The 15,484-nt window shown below is 42.0% G+C and overlaps 1 protein-coding gene across 1 annotated transcript in view; it reads right to left on the minus strand.

Moving 5' to 3' along the window:
- tmem115 (transmembrane protein 115) overlaps nucleotides 1–14,248 on the minus strand; it is a 29,108-nt gene extending 14,860 nt beyond the window's left edge. The window contains exon 1 of the mRNA XM_059944496.1: nucleotides 13,395–14,248. Within this exon, the coding sequence (XP_059800479.1) occupies nucleotides 13,395–14,248 (854 nt within the window). The remainder of the gene's footprint in view (nucleotides 1–13,394) is intronic.
- Nucleotides 14,249–15,484: the final 1,236 nt, after the last annotated feature.

The raw sequence follows: 15,484 nt of genomic DNA on the forward strand, positions 1-15,484 counted from the left end.
TATATTCTGGTCTTTGACTGCCCCACCATAGGAAATATCCTCTCCACATCTACTCTTTCGAGGCCTTTCAACATTCATTATTCAATAAAGTCACCTCACATTCTTCTAAATTCCAGTGAATACAGGCCCAGAGCCAGCTACTACACTTCATATGATTAGCCTTTTAATCCCAAAATCATTTTTGTGAACTTTCCTTGAAACATCTCCAGTCCCAAAGCTGTTTGCTATATTCCAAGTGAGGCCACACCAGTGCTTTATAAAGCCTCAACATTACATCCTTGTTTTATATTCTAGTCCTCTTGCAATGAATGTGATCATTGCAGTTGCCATCTTCACCACACAACTCAACCTGCAAATTAACCTTCAGTGAATCCTGCACAAGGACTCGCAAGTCCCTTTGCACTTCAGATTTTTGAATTTTCTTTCCATTTAGAAAATAGTCTATGCTTTTATTTCTACCAAAGTGCATGATCATGTACTTCTCAACACTGTACATCATCTGCTATTTCTTTGCCCATTCTCTTAATCTGTCAGTAGCCACTTTACTTCCTCAAAACTACCTGCCCTTCCACCCATATTCTATCATTTCCTTCATCCAAGTCATTGACATAAAAAGTGAAAAGCGGTCCCAACACAGACCCCTATGGAATACCACTAGAAAGGCCAACCAAAAAGGCTCCCTTTATTCCCAATCTTTGTCTCCTGCCAACCAGCCACTGCTTTATTTTTCCTGTAAATTCCTTAACTTGTTAAGCAGCCTCATGCATGGCACCTTGTCAAAGGCCCTCTGAAAATCCAAGTATACAACATCCCTTTTGCCTCTCACCCTTCTTGAACAGTAGAGTGACATTTACAGTTTTCCATTCCTCCAGAGCTATTCCAGAATCTAGTGATTCTTGAAAGATCATTACTAATACCTCCACAATCTCTTCAGCCACCTCTTTCAGGACCCTGGGGTGTATACCATCTGATCCAGGTGACTTAGCTTCCTTCAGACCTTTCAATTTCAACAAGAATGTCACTGACCCGACACCCTCAAACTCTGGCATGCTGCTAGTGTCTTCCATGGTAAAGGATAATGTAAAATACTTAATCAACACGAGGGGGAATTTCTTTACTCAGAGAGTGGTAGCTGTGTGGAACGAGCTTCCAGTAGAAGTGGTAGAGGCAGGTTCAATTTTGTCATTTAAAAAAAAAATTGGATAGGTATATGGACAAGAAAGGAATGGAGGGTTATGGGCTGAGTGCAGGTCGCTGAGATTAGGTGAGAGTAAGCGTTCGGCGCAGACTAGAAGGGCCGAGATGGTCTGTTTCCGTGCTGTAATTGTTATATGGTTATATATAGTTCTAACTTCCTTCCCTCTCACTGCACCAGCTTCGAGATTTATTTCTACTAGCAATCCAATTAATCTGTTCCATCGATTCAGTACCTTTCAGTACTATATCCTTGTAAAAATTGCCTTGCTAACAGTTTAAACTGGTCCCCGGAACTTGAAAATCAGTCAGAATACAGGTTTTAGGTTTTATCAAATTTCTTGTGATTCAGCTATGTATACACATCTTGAACGCCATTTCGAAAGATGAAAATTGACATTTTTCTACTCTCACGACTATTCCTTGCGAGCAGTTATCTACCTGTTTTGCACTGGCCACCTGGAACGGTGCATAGAAATAGCTAGAGGCTTCAATGTTAACACTAAAAATTTGACACTTCTGACTTTCACTTTAACGCTTCAGCTCTGTATGGCTTGATTTGACTGAGATGGATTGCTTGGGCATATGAAATTTCAAATTTTTGGCCATTTTAAAATCATTCATAAATGTGCTGTAACTAATGCTTATACACTTAATGTTCTGTTGCCTTCAAATCAATTTAATATGCCTATAGTTAAAATGGAAATTAAAACTGCAGATGTTAAAATCCAAAATGAAAATGGAATACACGGCAAATACTCATCAGGCTAGTTACTATTTGTACTATGGGCTACATGATGATAGCAAAGTGCAGCACAAAAACAGGATCTTCAGCCCATGCCAAACCATTAACTGCCTAATCCTACTGACCTGCACTCAGACCATAGCCATCCATACCCCCACCATCCATGTACCTGTCCAAACCTGTGTTAAACAGTGAAATCGAGCTCACATGCACCACTTGCGATTTCAGTTTGATCCACACTCACTCTCTTCAAGTTCCCCTTTAAACTTTTCACCATTAACCCATTACCTGAGTAGAGTCCCACCCAATCTCAATGGAAAAAGCCTGTTTGCATTTACCCTATCTATACCCTTAATATTTTGTATATCTCAATCAAACCTCCTCTTGATCTCCTACATTTCAAGGAATGAAGTCCTAACCTACTCAATCTTTCCTTATAACTCAGCATAACTGAGTTATGCTGTCTATATGGACTTCAGTAAGGCCTTTGACAAGGTTCCACACGGAAGGTTAGTTAGGAAGGTCCGATTGTTAGGTGTTAATATTGAAGTAGTAAAATGGATTCAACGGTGGCTGGATGGGAGATGCCAGAGAGTAGTGGTGGATAACTGCTTGTCAGGTTGGAGGCCGGTGACTAGTGGTGTGCCTCAGGGATCTGTACTGGGTCCAATGTTGTTTGTCATATACATTAATGATCTGGATGATGGGGTGGTAAATTGGATATTGAATTGTGTAAGGTAAGGGAAACAAGTAGGGTAGTTATGGAAACTATGATGATTAAAGAAGAGGAAGTACTGGAGCTTTTAAAGAATATAAAAGTGGATAAATCTCTGGGTCCTGACAGGATATTCCCTAGGACCTTGAGGGAAGTTAGTGTAGAAACAGCAGGGGCTCTGACAGAACTTCTTCAAATGTCATTAGAAACAGGGATGCTGCCAGAGTTTTGGCGTATTGCTCATGCGGTTCTATTGTTTAAAAAGGGTTCTAAGAGTAAACCTAACAATTATTGGCCTGCAGGTTTGACGTCAGTGGCGGGTAAATTAATGGAAAGTACACTTAGAGATGGTATATATAATTATCTGGATAGACAGGGTCTGATTAGGAACAGTCAACATGGATTTGTGCGTGGAAGGTCATGTTTGACAAATCTTATTGAATTTTTTGAAGAGGTTACTAGGAAAGTTGACGAGGGTAAAGCAGTGGATGTTGTCTATATGGACTTCAGTAAGGCCTTTGACAAGGTTCCACATGGAAGGTTAGTTAGGAAGGTTCAATTGTTAGGTATTAATATTGAAGTGGTAAAATGGATTCAACAGTGGCTGGATGGGAGGTTTGTCAGGTTGGAGGCTGGTGACTAACGATGTGCCTCAGGGATCTACTGGGTCCAATGTTGTTTGTCATATACATTAATGATCTGGATGATTGGGTGGATTAGTGAGTATGTAAATGCTACTAAGATAGGTGGCGTTGTGGATAATGAAGTAGGTTTTCAAAGCTTGCAGAGAGATTTAGGCCAGTTAGAAGTGTGGGCTAAACGATGGCAGATGGAGTTTAATGCTGATAAGTGTGAGGTGCTACATTTTGGAAGGAATGATCCATATAGCACATACATGGTGAATGGCAGGGCATTCAAAAAATTCAAGAATGCAGTAGAACAGAGTGATCTAGGAATAATGGTGCATAGTTCCCTGAAGGTGGAATCTCATGTGGAAGCTTTTGGTATGTTGGCCTTTATAAATCAGAGCATTGAGTATAGCAGTTGGTATCTAATGTTAAAATTGTACAAGGCATTGGTAAGGCTGAATTTGGAGTATTGTGTACAGTTCTGGTCACCAAATTATAGGAAAGATGTCAATAAAAGAGAGAGTACAGAGAAGATTTACTAGAATGTTACCTGGGTTTCAGCACCTAAGTTACAGGGAAAGATTGAACAAGTTAGGTCTTTATTCTTTGGATCGTAGAAGGTTGAGAGGGACTTGATAGAGGTATTTAAAATTATAAGGGGGATAGATAGAGTTGATTTGCATAGGCTTTTTCCATTGAGAGTAGGGGAGATTCAAACAAGAGGACATGAGTTGAGAGGGGGCAAAAGTTTAAGGGTAACACGAGGGGGAATTTCTTTACTCAGAGAGTGGTAGCTGTGTGGAACAAGCTTCCAGTAGAAGTGGTAGAGGCAGGTTCAATTTTGTCATTTAAAAAAAAAATTGGATAGGTATATGGACAGGAAAGGAATGGAGGGTTATGGGCTGAGTGCGTGTCAGTGGGACTAGGTGAGAGTAAGCATTCGGCACGGACTAGAAGGGCCAAGATGGCTTGTTTCCATGCTGTAATTGTTATATGGTTATATAACTTCAACATCCCATCTTCTGTATGCAATACTTTGATTTACAGAAGACAATGTGCCAATAGTTTTCTTTACGACCCTATCTACCTGTGCCACCTCTTTCAATGAATTATGGACCTGTATTCCCAAATTCCTTTGTTCTACCACACTCTCCAGTGCTCTACCACTCACTGTGCAAAACCTACCCTGGTTGGTCCTTTCAAAGTACAACATCTCCCACTTGTCTGCATTTAATTTCACTGTTCATTTTTTAGCCCCTTTTTCTCTGATTGTCTTCCTCACCTGCAAATTTGTTGATCCAGTTAACAAAATTACCATCCAGAGCAGTAGATGACAAACAATGGACCCAGCACCGATCTCTGTGTCACTCCACTAGTCATAGGCTTTCAGTCAGTGAGGTAACCATTACTCTCCAACTTCTCCCACAGGCGTCCCCTGCCTTACAAATGTTCGCTTTATGCCACTTTGCTTTTACAAAAGTCCTACATTAGTAAATTGTTTTCGCATTACAGATGATTTTCGCTTTTACAAAAATTTTTCCCATATAAATTAATGGTTCTTCACTTTACGCCATTTCGGCTTAAGAAAGGTTTCATGGAACGCTCTACCTTTGTGGGGGGGGGGGGGGGGGGAGGGGGAGAAGAGAGCGAACACCTGTATCTAATCTAATTTACTACCTCATCCAAGAACCTGAACTTTCCTGACCAACCTCCCATGTGGAACTTTGTTGAAGGGCTTATTAAAGGCCATATAGACAATATCCACTGCTTTGCCTTCAACTTCCCTGGCAAGACTATAAAACACTTCCACAAAAAGACTCCAAGATTGGTTGGACACGACCTACCACGCACAAAGCCATGCTGACTATCCCTAATCAGTCCCTATCTAACCAAATACTTATATCCAGTCACTTGCAATACATCCCAGTAACTTTCCCACTACTATGTCAGGCTCACTGGCCTACAATTTCCTTGTTTATTTTTAAAGCCTTATTAAGTAACAGAACATTAGCTATCCTCTGGTACCTCGCCTGTCGCTCATGATGATTTAAATATCTCTGCAAGGGCCCTGCAATTTCTGCACTTCCCTCCCAACAGGGTCCAAACCAGCAAACATCCCTACCTCTGCAATCTGTATAGGAATCATAACCTCGCTGCTGCTTTTCCTTATTTCTAAAGACTGCCTCCTGAGTAAATGAAAATGAAAGAAATCCATTTTAAATCTTCCATCTCTTTTGGCTCCCCACAAACTACCATTCTGATCTTCCACAGAAGACCAACTTTGTCCCTTGAAAATCTTTTGCTCTTAACATATCCACAGAATCCCTTTGGATTCTCCTTCACTTCATCTGCTAGGGCAACTTTGTGCCTTCTTTTAGCCCTCCTGATTTTTTCCTTAGGTGCTCTCTTGCATTTCTTATTACATCATTTGTTTCTTTTATTCTTACAGGCACTTTGTACTCTCAAAATTTCATTTTTGAAGGCCTCCCACTTACCAAGTATGCATTTGCCAGAAAGCAGCCTGTCCTGATCCACATGTACTGCATATGTTAATCAAAATGGCTTCTTTGTTTGTTAAAAGTAAAACTGCTTCTTCGTTATGCATACTAGTGAGAGTACTTTTCTTACAGAGCACTCTCGAAGCTTGCTTGGGTTAAAGTTACTGATAACGGGGATTGTATTCATTTGTTAACCAAATGGGTTAGATGTTATTTTCTCTTGTGGGTCTGTGAGCTGTGATTGTGCGGGCTTTTGGGGAGTTGGGAAGGAGACCGCGAGGAAGATGGATGGGTGTGGCACGGCTGGTTGATCACTGAGGGTGGTCCCAGGTGCTCGGGTCATGGAGGTCGGAGAAGATCGGAATGGTGGGAAGAATCAATGGTTGAGCTCCAATGATGTTTACTAATTGTCTGAACTCTGATGAGTTTTGGCGCCTTTTCTGTATTTTCTTTCCCTTCATATATATTGTATCATTATTAATCACTTAGTTTTAGTAAGATTTATAAAATGTATTCTGTAAACGTACCTGGTGTGCGTGAGTTTGTATTAGCATGCATTTCACAGCATCCACATATTCGGGAAGCGCGATTTGGTGGGTGAAGGAATCTTCCCCTAGACATATACCAGCCGGGCATGTAAGCGTTATACACATTTGCCAGGCCCTTTCTGTTACCATCAAAATTGGCCTTTCTCCAATTTAGGATCTCAACCTGCAGACCAGACCTATCCTTTACCATATTTACTTCAAAATTGATGGCATTATGATCAACATGATTCCCTACACAAACTTCTGTCACTTGCTCTATTTCATTCCCTAATAGCAGATCAAGCATTGCACACTCTCTCGTTGGGACTTCAATGTACTAATTAACAAAACTTTGCTGAAGACATTTGACAAACTCTATCCCATCTAGTCCTTTTACAACATGGGAGTCCCAGTCAATATGTGGAAAGGTAAAAATCACCTACTAACAAACCTTATGTTTCTTGCAACAAAAGACCACAAAATATAGGAACAGAATTAGATCATTTGGCCCATCAAGTCTGCTCTACCATTTCATCATGGCTGATCCAATTCTCTCTCAACCCCAATCTCTTGCCAATGACTGACTGCACAATCACCTGTGTCAACAAATTCCACAGATTCATCTCTCCGACTAAAGAAATTCCTCAGCTCCACTCTAAAAGCATGCCCCTCTATTCTGAGGCTGTGTCCTCTGGCTTTAGACTCTCTCATCATAGGAAACATCCTCTCCAAATTCGCTCCATCAAGGCCCTTCAACATTTGATAAGTTTCAATGAGATCAACCTTCATTCTTCTGAATTCCAGTGAGCTCAGGCCCAGAGCTATCAGTCATTCATATCACAAGCCTTTAAATCCCAGAATAATTTTTGTGAACCTTATTTGAACCCTCCAATGTCAGCACATCTTTTGAGATAAGGGTCCCAATACTGTTCACAAAACTCCAAGTAATGTCATACCCATCTTTTATAAAGTCTCAACATTATACGCTTTGTTTTATATTCCGGACTTCCCAAAATGAATGCTAACAACACATTTATCTTCTTCACCACAGACTCAACCTGCAAGTTAACCTTTAGGGAATCCTGCACAAAGACCCCCAGTCCCTTTGCACCTCCGAGTTTTGAACCTTCTCTCCACTTAGAAAATAGTCTACACTTCTTTTCTTTTACCAAAGTGCATGACCATACATTTCCCAACACTATTTCATCTGCCATTTCTTTGCCCATTCTCCTAACCGGTCTTTCTGTAGCCTCTCTCTTCCTCAAAACTATCTGCCCCTCCACCTATCTTCGTATCATCTGCAAACTTTATCACAATGCCATCAATTCCATCATCCAAGTCACTGACATAAAAATTAAAAGGCAGTCCCAAAACAGACCCCTATGGAATACCACTAGAAAAGCCAACCAGAAAAGGCCCCCTTTATTCCCACTCTTTGCCTCCTGCCTATCAGCCACTGCTTAGAGCATGCTAGTATCTTCCCTGTCATACCATGAACTCTTATGTTGTTCAGCAGCCTTGTGTGGCACCTTGTCAAAGGGTTTTGCAAATGCAAATGCACAATATGCACTGATTCTCCTTTGCCTACCCTGCTTGTTATTTCTTCAAAGAATTAAAACAGATACATCAGGCAAGACTTATCTTTAGAAACAGCTGATGTTATTTGAATTCACTTTCTTTGTTGTACATGAGTGACTACAGTCATCCATTTCTTGGTATCAAACTTCATACTGAAGATGATTATGAATCCCTCAGTCTTGATTTTCACAGACAATTGCTGAGCCACGTTGTTGCTAAGCATGAGCATGTCCTTAGAGCAGAGCCGCTTTCTGCCATTAGTAGTTGAATTGTCCACTGTTCATGATGAGATGTGGCAGGACAGAGCTTCAACCTAGCTCACTGGTTGCAAGATCACTGATCCAATATGCTGATTTGATGCATAGCACATATCACCTGGAGCTGCACCAGACTGTCACCTTGCTGTCTTTATGTACACATGTTGATCTTCAGGTATGTTCTTCCGCACCTAATCTGGACCAGGGTTGGCTCTTTCATTGCCAGTCATGAAGTACCCGTCCAATTGGGAAAATAATTTTGTAATGATATTTATTCCTTACAAGAACTGAATCATAATCTTGTGGTCTCAATCCATTTACTCCTTGTGTCTCGGCTGCTCAACTAACTGTTGACATGCTCATTGCTTCTGTAAAAACAGGAAGCTGGAGAAATTGAGCTTTCACTCTTTTGCATTTAATCTTGTATCCCTATTTTACACTGTATTCCCCACTACTGGAAGTCAACTTCACTGTGTTTAAAACTGTTCTACAACATTACCTCTGCAAACATTGAAAGGTCCAACTTTCATTTACTCCTCAAATCACAGTGAATCTGTGCAGCTAACGTTCACTTTCAACATGATTTTATACTGCAGAATCCAAAGTTTTACTAAGTACTTAAGTTGTAGTTTGCTAAGGTTACAATAATTTTAATTCAATATTACTTAATGCAAAATATTTTGTTTGCTCTATTACAACTGAACTACTTCAGCTAGATCTTTTTTGTAGCTATTTTGTGAATTTGATCACCAAAGCCTCCTGCACTTCTAATCATATGCATTCCTCTTCTACCATTAGAAGTATAATTTTGCCAATACAACACTTCCATTTTCTGACATTAAACTTGATCTGGCACTGCTTTTCATACCTGCCCATTTCATTAACATGTCCTTGTGACCTTCTTTGGCCCGCAGAATTACGCCATTTCTCCCTAACTCCCTAGTTTAGTGTATTTGAAAAAATTGATATATCATTCTAAATTCAACATTTTAACATTTAAGACTATCTTGTTAGTCGAGTAAGCCAGATAGATAATTGATCAGGAGAATAAAATCAAATCCTATGATAAAAATTGGGGAAGTTAAATTCAGCGAAGTCATGTGGAATAAAAAAATATTGCTTACTGGTACTGAGTGCAAAGCTGACACATTGTCATAAAAACCTAACCATTGACCATGACTGCCCTCTAAAATAGCCCAATAGGTCACTAAGTTGTATCATATTACTGCTGCAATAGTTCATGGCAGTGATTCATGTATTTCACAGGGCATTTATAAATGAAAATTTAATTCTGGCCTTGTATGGGCTCATTTTTAAATGTTAGTTTAAAGTATCCTTGTTATTGTGTACTTGAGAGGATTTCCCTCATTATGCTTTCAGAGTCCGGCTTTTTTCCTATTACTTATGTCAGACTGTTCTTTTCACACTTTAGTTTACACCTAATTATACAGTGATTGATCTCTCAAGTTTAATTTTCTCATTATCTTTTTATTCATTTCTGCTACTAGAGCCTTGACCCTTGTTAAGGTATAACATTCTGAGCAATAATAGAGATGCCATTGTAAAAGCTCCATATGTCATTACCTTTCAGGGTAGTTGGAATAGTAATTACAGAATTATTGTCTTTCTCTTAATTTCTTCTCCCAGCTCCCTTCTGCTATAAGACCATAGACCCTATTAGAGGGTCTATAATATTTACCCCTTTGCTTCACCAAACCCTTGAAAAACAGCTAACCTACCCATCAATCAATCCATGCTCGTCATTCTTCACAAGGACTTCCCTAATATCCATCTAATTTGTTCCCTACCCACCAAAATCAGATTTGACGAACACCAAATTCTTTTTTGAAAATCTAAAACAAAAACATGCTGGAAATCTGAAAAAACTCAGATCAAGCAACATCAACGGAAAGAGCAACAGTCAAGGTTCTGATGAAAGGGTGCAGATCCAGAATGTTGACTCTTTCTCTTTCCAATCCTGCTGAGGTTTGCTCTCTTCCTAAAATGTGTGCAGTTCATTATTCAACTGATATTCACAATTTTCTCTTTAAAGATTTTAACAACACACACAAAATGCTGGTAGAACACAGCAGGCTAGGCAGCATCTATAGGGAGAAGCGCTGTCAACGTTTCTGGCCGAGACCCTTCGTCAGGACTAACTGAAAGGAAAGATAGTAAGAGATTTGAAAGTAGTGGGGGGAGGGGGAAATGCAAAATGATAGAAGACCGGAGGGGGTGGGATGAAGCTAAGAGCTGGAAATGTGATTGACAAAAGTGATACAGAGCTGGAGAAGGGAAAGGATCATGAGACCGAAGGCCTAGGGAGAAAGAAGGGGGGGGGGGGGGGAAGGGAGCACCAGAGGAAGATGGAGAACAGGCAAACAACTAAATATGTCAGGGATGGGGTAAGAAGGGGAGGAGGAGCATTAATGGAAGTTGGAGAAGTCAATATTCATGCCATCAGGTTGGAGGCTACCCATCCGGTATATAAGGTGTTGTTCCTCCAACCTGAGTTTGGATTCATTTTGACAATAGAGGCAGCCAAGGATAGACGTATCAGAATGGGAATGGGACGTGGAATTAAAATGTGTGGCCACTGGGAGATCCTGCTTTCTCTGGCGGACCGAGCGTAGGTGTTGCGCGAAATTGTTTCCCAATCTGCGTCGGGTCTCACCAATATATAAAAGGCCACACCGGGAGCACCGGACGCAGCCGACTCACAGGTGGAGTGTCACCTCACCTGGAAGGACTGTCTGGGGCCCTGAATGGTGGTGAGAGAGGAAGTATAAGGGCAGGTGTAGCACCTGTTCCATTTACAAGGATAAGTGCCAGGAGGGAGATCGTTGGGAAGGGATGGGGGGGACGAGTGGACAAGGGAGTCGCATAGGGAATGATCCCTGCAAAAAGCAGAAGGGGGGGGGGGGGGAAGGAAAAATATGTTTGATAGTGGGATCCCATTGGAGGTGGTGGAAGTTACGGAGAATTCTATGTTGGACCTGGAGGCTGGTGGGGTGGTAGGTAATGACAAGGGGAACCCTATCCCGAGTGAGGTGGTGGGTGGATGGGGTGAGGGCAGATGTGCGGGAAATGGGAGTATGAGGAATGCGTATGAGGAATAATAGTTGACATTTCTCTTTTGGGCTTACATGTACATTGATCACCTACTAGGTGAAAAACTAGCAAATTTTCCACCTTGTTCTTCCCCCAACCCACTCGAATTTTGAAACACACTGCCTGGAGAGCACTAACATCCAATCTGAAAAAATAACACTTCTTTCTTAAAGACAAATAATCAGCAAAGTCTGTTTTAGACTCACCACTGTTCTTCATTGTTAAAACTAGTTTCCTACTCACCAGTTCTCTTTCAATTCCCTTGATTCTAAATACCTCAAAGTGAATTTATTATCAAAGTATATAAATGGCATACAAGGTAAATACAAAGAATACTACAATCAATGGAAAAACCACCAAGTTGGACAAAAAAACCAATGTGCAAAAGACAAAATGGAAATACAAAAAGAGAAGGAAAAAGCAATAAATATCAAGAAAATGCATTGTAGAATCCTTGAAAGTGAGTCCACAGGCTATGCAATCAGTTCAGTGTTGGTGTGAGCGAAGTTATCCCTCTGGTTCAAGAGCCTAATGGTTATGGGGTAATAGCTGTTACTGAACTTGGAGGTGTGGGTCCTGAGGCTCCGTTACCTCCTTCCTGATGGCAACACTAAGAACAGAGCATGACCTGGATGGTGCTCCAAGGAGTGCAGCCAGCTTCTCTAGTGTTTCCACAAAATAAAGATTTAGAGCATATGAATAACTACTAGAGCATAGAACATTACAGTATAGTAAAGGCCCTTCAGTTCAAAATATAATGCCAACTTTAACCTACTCTAACATCAATCTAACCCTTCCCTCCTACATAGACTTCCACTTTTGTAATCATCCACATGCCAACCACCACCTGTGGCAGCATGTTCCATGCAACAAAAAAAATTTACATCCCCCCACACTTCCCTACAATCCCCTTAAAATTATGCCTCTACATATCAGCCGGTTCTGCCCTGGGGAAAAAGTCTTGGGTTATCCACTTCACCTGTGCCTCTATCTGGTACACCTCTATCAGGTCACGTCTCACCCTAGCCCACTCAACCAGGGACATGCTCTTAAATCCTGACTGCATTCTTGTAAATCTCTGCACTCTCTCTAAACCTTCCACATGCTTTCTATAATAAGACAACCGAAACAGAAAACAATGTTCCAAGAGTGGTCTGACCAAGGTTCTACAGAGCTGCAACATTACCTTACACCTCAAACAATCCCCCGATTAAAGCTGGCCAAAACTTCATCCTGGAATTTTTAGAAAACCACTTCTGCATCTTTTCCAGTGACTTCCCATCTTCCCTGAAGTGTGGCACAATACATCACAACTCCTTTGTACTCTTTATCTCAACTAATAACTAGGCTCAAAGATCTCTTTTTAACTTCCCTCAATGCACTCATCTCTCTGCTCCTGTATTGTGTTCTCTACTTAATATTGTTTCTTCTCATTCTTCCTACCAAACGTAACTTCGCAGCATTAAATTTCATTTAGTATGGATTCCCCATTGTACTAGTCTGCTTTTATTGCCTTGAAAGTCTAAGGGTATTTCATCAAAATTCACTACACCCCCCAGTCCTACCCCAGCTGCAATTTTGGAAAATTAGGCCCTGTGAACATATCAAAATACAAGGAAAGCAAATGTCCTTGTGCCAAAGCCTGTGTACACAGCTCCAGTCGTTACAATACTTTACTCTAACCATGCTACTCCAAGTCTTCTTACAAGTTGAAATTTTACTAATTCATTTAAGTTGTAAATTTGAAGTTGTTTGACATATGGAGTGAAATTTGATATGATCAATAGAGAAAGTTAATGACAATGATTTTACGTCTGACCTGGTGAAATTGGTAATTTAACAGGTACATGTTCAATTTCTAATTCTGATGAAGGTCATCAATCCCTCAATCCACAGATGTTGGCCAACTGAGGGTTTCTAGTTTTTTTTCTTTACTTGAAATTGCCAACAGTTGCTTTTTGATAGACTATGAACATTTAAACTAAATATGACAAGTATGTAGTAATAATGGAATTCAAATTGCATTGTCTCTCGACTGCAAGAGATGCACTTGGTTTCAATTTAGTTACACAATGTAATATTAAAGATTTTCAATAAACTAAGATAGACACACATCAAAATTGGTTGGAATATTCAGTACCTTCGCCGTTCTGCATCCTGCGGGTCGGTGCCAGGCAGACTTATCGTAATGGATGACGGTGCTCCAACATCGTATCGCTTGACCGTCTTCTTACATATTCTGATCTTCACCAACACGCTGTAAATCACATTGGCCACTACCGAGACGAGCGGCTGCAAGATTTCGGGAAAGAAGGTGGCGAACGCGAAATGGTCAGACATGTCCCCTCGGCCTCGGCTATGTTTTTGATAGAAGCGCAGGTAAACCCAGCTGGACAGTACACCATACCCGTAGGATGCCGGCAAAGAGCTTCTTAGCAATGTCGTCAAACGCAAAATCGCAACAAGTATCAAACCCATCATTGGAACATCTTTCATCCGCACTTGTGGCACCTTGAGCACCACCGTGTCTCCCATGGTCTGTTTTAAGGCCACCAACACTCCGCCGAGAAAACTTGACATCCCGTGAATGCGCACGGTAAATAAGTAATCCAGATTGAAAGTCGCCACGTAGGTCAGAAGATAAGAGAGTCCTCCAAGAATTCCCACCGACACGTTGACAACGGCGAAGAAGACCAGGAGTTCTAGTGCTCCCCAGAGAGGTTCCAGGAGCCGACCGGCTGCCACCACGGCCCCCAGACCAATACATACGTCCCAGATGTGGCTCTCCACCACGGCGTGTGTCAGCAAAGTCCAAAGCCAGAAGTTGGGGGGAAAGAGGTAGCCAGGAGTCACTCCCAGACCGTGTACCGTGTCCATCAGGAAGGAGAGGCAGTAGAGCGCCAGCACCGTGCCGCACAGGGCCTTCACCACCACGCTGGTGCTGGCCGCCGCCGCCAGGAAGTGTTGCCGGGCCACCGGCAAGTATCGCTTCATGACGGAGGATGGTGAACGCCTCACGGACTGTAGAGCAGCGGCGGATGAGACAGGGGAGCCGGGCCGTGCATGAGCTACACCGAATTGTCCGCGGGTCGGGGTTGCGCCGCCAACCAGCTCAGCCTTTGCTTCTTCCAACGCTTACCAATGCGGGAAAGGCGTTAACGGGGCCAGTCGGCCTAGAGCTGCCACCGTCCAGTGCGGAGAGGGTTAGGGACCGTCTATATTGGGCATGTGCTAGTGACTTTGCACACCTAGCACAACCGGCGGCGGCGGCACCCGCCCCCAACCTGACACCAAAATGCCGAGGCCCCGACCGGTCACACCGCACGACAGCAGCCCCTAAACCAGAGCCTCACTTTCGCTCTCTGCCCCGAACTTACATCATCAGATAGCGTCCTTCCCTCACTCCACCACGCATTGACATCATCAGATAGCGTCCTTCGCTCACATGCCCCGCATTGACATCATCAGATAGCGTCCATCTCCCAGCTCCGCTCGCATGAGACAAACAAACCAGTGTCCGCCCTTCGTTCGGTCTTGCACTGATATTCCTTAGTAACCATGGGTGCATTGAATTCAATTGAACTGACTTTACTAGTTACACCCTTCATGTACACGGGGAGTAAAAATGTTTACGTTAGTCTCCGTCCAAGTGTGCAATATGCAATTAATAGTAACATAATAAATAGTATGTGCATTAGGACAGACAATATAACAGAAACACAACTGTGTTGGTGTGAATTAAGCAGTCTGATGGGCTGGTGGAAGAAGCTGTCCCAGAGCTTGATGGTAGTAGCTGGAGCAGTTTGTGGTTGGGGTGACTCGGGTCCCCAATGAACCTTTCGGCCCTTTTTACACACCTGTCTTTATAATAATGTCCTGAACAGTAGGAAGTTCACAACTACAGATGTGCTGGTATGTCCACACCACTCTCTGCAGAGTCCTGTGATTGAAGGAAGTACAGTTCCCATTCCAGGCAGTAAGAATGTGGAAAGTTAAAATTACCTACTATAAAATACTTATATTTCTTGAAACAGTCTGTGATCTCTTTACAAATTTGTTCCTCTTAAGTTGCTAGGACTATCAGGTGATCTACAATATAGGCCCATTAATAATAACCTTTCTTATTTCTCAGTTCCACCCATAACGCCTCTCTGGTTGAGTTCTCCAGTCTGTACTGATGGAGTACAGTCATGACAATTTCCCTGACGAGTAACACCACCCTCCTCCTTT

This window comes from Hypanus sabinus, chromosome 19 (assembly GCF_030144855.1).
Source record: "Hypanus sabinus isolate sHypSab1 chromosome 19, sHypSab1.hap1, whole genome shotgun sequence".
Classification (NCBI taxonomy): Eukaryota; Metazoa; Chordata; class Chondrichthyes; order Myliobatiformes; family Dasyatidae; genus Hypanus; species Hypanus sabinus.